Source organism: Chrysochloris asiatica, unplaced genomic scaffold (genome assembly GCF_000296735.1).
Source record: "Chrysochloris asiatica unplaced genomic scaffold, ChrAsi1.0 scaffold00337, whole genome shotgun sequence".
In the NCBI taxonomy this organism is placed as follows: Eukaryota; Metazoa; Chordata; class Mammalia; order Afrosoricida; family Chrysochloridae; genus Chrysochloris; species Chrysochloris asiatica.
This window is the reverse complement of record NW_006408855.1, coordinates 215,384-221,462: the sequence shown is the minus strand read 5'-3', so window position 1 is coordinate 221,462 and position 6,079 is coordinate 215,384. Positions and strand designations below refer to the sequence as shown.

The following is a 6,079-nucleotide window of genomic DNA, read 5'->3' as shown; positions in this document are numbered from 1 at the left end:
GAAACCCTATATAGAGTCATTGTAAATTGGAACCAAGTAGATGGCACTTAAACAACAGCAACATATACACACACAAACACACACACAAGAAGACTAGAAAACTATATACCAAAACGTTATCACTAGTTAACTTCAGATGGTTAAGATTATGGCTGCTTTAATTTTATTCTTCATACTTCCCTATATCATTTAAATTCTTTATAAAATACATACTATTATTTTATAATTAGGGGATGGGCACAAAGGAAACAGTTACATATGTTTCAATCAATCTATTGTCTTTCAGAACCAGAGGATGGCGTATTTGCTTCCTCAGGAGGGTGGGATCTCAGAGGCAACATGGCAGAGTAGTGAGAGCCAGGCACATCTGTGTCAGACTCTGGGCTCTGCCATTTGTAGTTGAATGACTTAAGGCAATAACTTCTCAGTTTCAGTTTCCTCAACTGTAAAATATGGATAAGGACATCTATATCTCATGAGGTCATGATGCAGAGAAAAGAATATGCATAACAAATGTCAGATGCTAAGCACAGTGCCTGGAAAATACCCTGGCTGCTCAATCCACACTGGATGACACTTGTGACATAATCTATGCAAATTACCTAGCATGATACTGGGCACCAACCAAAGGCTCAGGGAACATTAGTTTTCTTTAAATGGAATCTAAAAATTTCCCAGGGCCCATATTTTTCTTCCACATACAGACTTCCAGACCAGAGGCAGAAAGAAGCAAGCATTCAGCTCCATCAAACCTAAGCTAATCACTTTTGCAGGGACAGAGTTGCTTTGACTGTCATTCCACCTGCCAGCAAAACCTAAACTGGGCAGGTAAGGGCAGAATTGACCTGAGGGTCCAGGAGGCCAATGCTGCTTGCATGAATTGTGGTCATTTAGTTTCCACACAACCCTGTAGTTAATCCCTTCCAGCACTGACCCGGGTACACGACCTTCTTCCTCCTACCTCCTGCTCCATCCGCCACTGGCTCTCCTTCCTCATTAGCTCATCCCGGGCTCGGCTCCAATCCACAGTCAATTTTTCCACATCTTCCCGAAGGGCTTTATTCACCAAGTCAGCTTTTTCCATGTGTAAATGAAGTTGGGTGTTCACCTCTGCTAAACTCTCACACCTGTGTTGGGAAGGGGTAGGAGCAAGTGCAAAATAAAAGTCTGGTCCAATTTTTAGACTTCTTGAAGTAAGATGACAGTCACTGGAATTTTCCATTGCCAGGAATTAGAGGCTAAGGCTGAAATCCATGGTTCTAACCAATGTTAGTTAGCCCTCAGGACAGAGATTTCTATCAGCCTTGCCAACCCGCCAGCCAATCATGCAGGCCAGGGAATTTGGGGTCCATCACCTCTGTTGCTCATCCTCCAATCGGAGTAGCAGCTGTTCCAGGTTTGGTTCCTCCACGCTTTCCCACCTCTGAGGAATTAGTCCCTTGGCCAAACAGAGATGAGTTTTACTTATTTCAGAGCAACTCCTGATGCCCATTCAACACCCGTATATTTATTTTTATTCTCTCTCCCCTTTCCTAGCAATTGTCTTCGTTTCTCAATCACTACATCCTGAAAGTAAATCTAATGCATTTCTCTTTCCCAAACTGAACCACTGACCGCTTCTGAAAGATGGCCTGTTGTTGTTGTTGTCGTTATGTGCCATGGAGTCGGTTCCGACTCATAGCGACCCTGTACAGGGTTTCTGAGGCTGTAAATCTTTACGGGAGCAGAAAGCCTCATCTTTCTCTCACGGAACAGCTGGTAGTTTCGAACTGCTGACCTTGAGGTTGGCAGCTCGATTTGTAACCACTACGCTATCAGAGCTCCTAAGACCTAAGTGCTAAGCACAAAACTTTAATGCTCAATTTATACAAATATAAATCTTCATGAATCTGTGTTGGTTGTTGTTGTTAAGTGCCATCGAGTCAGTTCTGACCCATAGAGACCCTGTATAGGGTTTCCGAGGAACAGCTGGTGAGCTTGAACTGCCGACCTTGCAGTTCGAACCAAATACGCTGTTTAGCACATGAATGCACAGCGCCATTTGTTGTTTTTGTTGTTAAGTACCGTGGAGTCGGTTCCGACTCAAAGTGACCCAGTACAGGGTTTCCGAGGCTGTAAATCTTTACGGGAGCAGAAAGCCTCATCTTTCTCCCATGTAACAGCTGGTAGTTTCGAACTGCTGACCTTGCAGTTTGCAGCCCGATTCGTAACCACTACGCTACCAGAGCTCCTTGAAAGATGGCCTAAGAATCATAAAATCTCTTTTTCACAAATGACCTTGACTTCTAACTTTAGTGCTTTGAAAATTTTACTTAACTTATCTGGGTTATAGTATCTTCAAATACAAAATGAAGGTTTTATAAACAAAGTGGCATAATTAATGAAATTGCCTAATGGTGCCGCACCTATCCATAGAAGATACTAAATTTTTATCTTTTCCTTCCTTTGAGAACTCTTCTGAAGGGAGTGGTAGAAGGTGCAGAGATGAAGCTGGAACAAATTTTAAAGACTGAGTTTTTCAAAGCCAGTTCTACCCAGTCAACAGCACAAATAAATCCTTCTACCACAAATATGTTTTTATCAATCTAAGGTCAGCAGTTCAAAAAGTACCAGCTGTTCCACGGGAGAAAGATGAGGATTTCTACTGTAAAGATTTACAGCTTTGGAAACCCTGTACAGAGTTGCTATGAGTCAGAACCAACTCCATGGCACATAACCACCACCACGACCAAGGCAGATAAACACTGACACCTGCTGGAGGAAAAATGCATTTATTTCCTCAAACATCGCCTTATCTGAATCCCTGAGTGGTACAAATGAGCTCATTGTCAAGTCTACCTGAAGGAGGTTCAGAAGAAAGGTCTGGCAATGTAGTCCTGAAAGATCAGTCATTGAAAATTCTATGGAGCAAAGTTTTATTCTGACACACATGGATAGGGTCACCCTGAGATGGAACAAATTAACAGCAACTGTTTCTGTTTTTCAACTTGATTACATTCCCTAAAGCTAAATTTCATCCTGAAAGAGCAAAGAATTGGAATCTGACAGGCTGAGATCAGCTAGGTCCAAGAAGATATCTGTATGATATAGTTCTAAAACTAAAGAAAAAATGACATCTATCTAACATCAACTTATCCAATCCCAGCTTCCCTCAGTAAGCAAATGAAGCCAATAAGTATATTCACTTAGGTCTCATGGGGAGCACAGAACTCAGCCTCACTCACCCCAGTGGCTTCCAGTTGCTTCTCCAGCTCTTGGCACCAGTTCCGGTACTGCAACACCTGTGACAAATAGAGCAGGTCCTGGGTAATGGGCACAGCTGACACAATCCAACCCAAAGAAACCCACCCCCATCGCCCTCCACCCAGGATCTTGGGTAAACCTGTTGTATATTGGGGAAGTGGGTGATTGAGTGAGGAAGCTGCTGTATATTGGACAAGCGGGTGATGTAAGGAAAGGCTATAGCATCGTACAGCTTCTACTTGGGCATTTAAATAATACTTGTAAAGGCTTCTTGTATCAGCTTTGGAACCAGAGTACCTAGCATCAGGTCTCAGCTCAAAACTAGGAGAACACTTATGAAAAACTAATCTAACTCCTGAAACCTCATCTTTAAAAGGGGCATAATACAAGGAGTCTTGGTGTGTTGCTGTAGGATAAGCATTGGACTGCTAACCACAAGACTGGTGGTTCAAACCCACTAACTGCCCCTCGGAAGCCCTATGGGTCACTATGAGTCAGACTCAACTCCACAGCACTTAACAATGTAATAACAATATGAGAAGGCTTCAAAAAGTGTATGGAAAAATGGCATTAAAAGATAATGGATTGTCAAACTGCAATAAAGGATGCTCGTTTATGTGGGGGAAAATGATAATGAAAATTTCCCATGACCTTTTTGAAACCCCTGATTCGTAGCTCCTAGGGTAATTGTGAGTATCAAGCACAAGGCTGTGTGTGAAAACTGGATGCCATACCTCACCACACTCGTTTGGTTCCCACCACATGGTTCTGCCTCCTGCAACCCTTATTCCATCTTGGCACCTAGTTCCAAGGGGCGCTCTTCTCTTTTTCCCTCCCAGAAAAGGCAGCTGCCTCACCTTGGCCTGCAGCTTCCGCACGAGGGTTGCTTGCCTCTGCTGGGCCTCCTGGGAGCTCTTCAGCTTTCTCCAGGAGGCTGCTTGGTTCTCTGCCATCTGCTGTTGTAGTGCCAGCACCTGCCCCTCCAGCATCAGCTGCAATGACTGGGGCTCCATGGGGTTCAAGCCAGGGCCTCCTGTCTCCATGGGTACCAGACAGTAAATGCACAGGCGCCTAGGCAACCAGAAGCTGTTCATTCCCAACAGGGTCTCTAGCCATTGCTGTGCCACTTCAACCTCCCTTTGAGCTGGGAACCCAAGCACACGGTGAAATTGAAAGAACTATCTAGATGATTCAAATTGATTCAACAAACGCTCATTAAGTCTGGCAAAGGCAGGTTACAGAAAGGACACAGGTTCCTTTACTACAGGACTCCTCAGAACCTTTGAAATACTCACACTCTTTCACATTGAACCTACGAGTTGGGATCGACTTAACGCCAACGGGTTTTGTATTTTTGGTTAAACTCTAAAGGAGTCCTGAGTGATGTAAATGGTGAATATTCTCCACCTTTAACTGACAGGCTAGAGATTCAAGTCTGCCTAGAAGCACTTTGGAACAAAGGTCTGGTGATCTACTTCTTAAATGTCAGTCACTGAAAACACTATGAGCACAGTTCTACTCTCATTAAAGTCACCATGAGTGGAATCAACTCACAGGCAACTGGTTTACTGGTCATCTCTAAGGGGACTACCATGAGCAGCATTTCCCAAATCGATCTGACCATGAGACAAGTTCACCTACAGCTACTGATTCACACTGCATCCCTAACACCTAGTACGGTGCCAAATAAACCATGGCCAAATGAAGCAATGAAAATGTTCTTAGTCTAGCAGGAGAGACAGACACAAACAATCACAGCACAATGTGGTATGAGACATCGCAGTATAGTATGGGAACACTAAGGAAGTCCTGCTGTGGCACTGCAGGATAAGCACTGGACTTCTAACCACAAGGTTGGCAGTTCAAACCCACCAGCCACTCCTTGGACACCCGGTACAAAGTCGCTATGAGTCAGAACCAACACGGTGGCACTTAACAACAAGAAGGAAAGGCAAACAAGACCTGGTGGCATGGTGATTATAAAGTTTTGGCTGCTAAGCAAAGGTTGGCAATTCAAAGCCACCAGCTGCTCCAAGAAAGAAAGTTGTGGCAGTGTGCTTACTTAAGGCTTAAAACTAAACCCAACGCACCGTGTTGGATCAATTCCAACTCTTAGTGACCCTATAAAACTCCATAGGGTTTCTGAGATTAAATCTTTATGGAAGTAGATTGCCAAATCTTTCTCCTGTGGAATAGTTAGTTGATGGGTTCAAACTGTTCACCTTTTGGTTAACATCCCAACAGTTGGCTCCTATATCTCAAAAGGTGATGATAATAAATCCATCATGTTGATGTGTGGCGCTGTATGATAAAGCACTGGACCACAAGCCCAGTTTGAACTACAGAGTTGGTGGTTCAAACTCGCCAGCTGCTGCTTGGAAACCCCATACAGGGTTGCTATGGGCCGGAATCAATTCGATGGCACGAAACTACAATGTAGGATGTTAATAAAAGGGGAAGAAGCTGAGTGTAGAGTATATGGAAACTCTCTGTACAATATAAATCTAAAACTATTCTAAAAAATAAGCTGTTTTTAAAAATGACTTCAAGTGTTCTACAATTGTTGTTCAGTGCTGAAGAGTCAATTTCGACTCATAGAAACTTCATGTGACAGAGTACAACTGCCCCATAGGATTTTCTAGGCTGTAATGGGTTAATGTGCCAGACTGCAAAGCCATTTGAACTTCAAGGTCAGTGGTTCAAGCTCACCAGCTGCTCCTTGGAAACCCTACACAGGGTTGCTATGGGTCGGAACCGGCTTCACGGCACTTCATAACAACAACAATCTTTACAGAGGAGTCCTGGTGTGGCACTGTGGGGATGTGTGCTGGACTGC

At 43.8% G+C, this 6,079-nt stretch overlaps 1 protein-coding gene across 1 annotated transcript in view; it reads right to left on the bottom strand.

Annotated features, from left to right (window-relative positions):
• CEP250 (centrosomal protein 250kDa) overlaps positions 1-4,286 on the bottom strand; it is a 60,548-nt gene extending 56,262 nt beyond the window's left edge. The window contains exons 1-4 of the mRNA XM_006875703.1: positions 4,101-4,286; positions 3,225-3,281; positions 1,356-1,438; positions 962-1,127 (exon numbers count right to left, since the gene is read on the bottom strand). Coding sequence (XP_006875765.1) covers positions 962-1,127; positions 1,356-1,438; positions 3,225-3,281; positions 4,101-4,286 — 492 coding nt within the window. The remainder of the gene's footprint in view (positions 1-961; positions 1,128-1,355; positions 1,439-3,224; positions 3,282-4,100) is intronic.
• Positions 4,287-6,079: the final 1,793 nt, after the last annotated feature.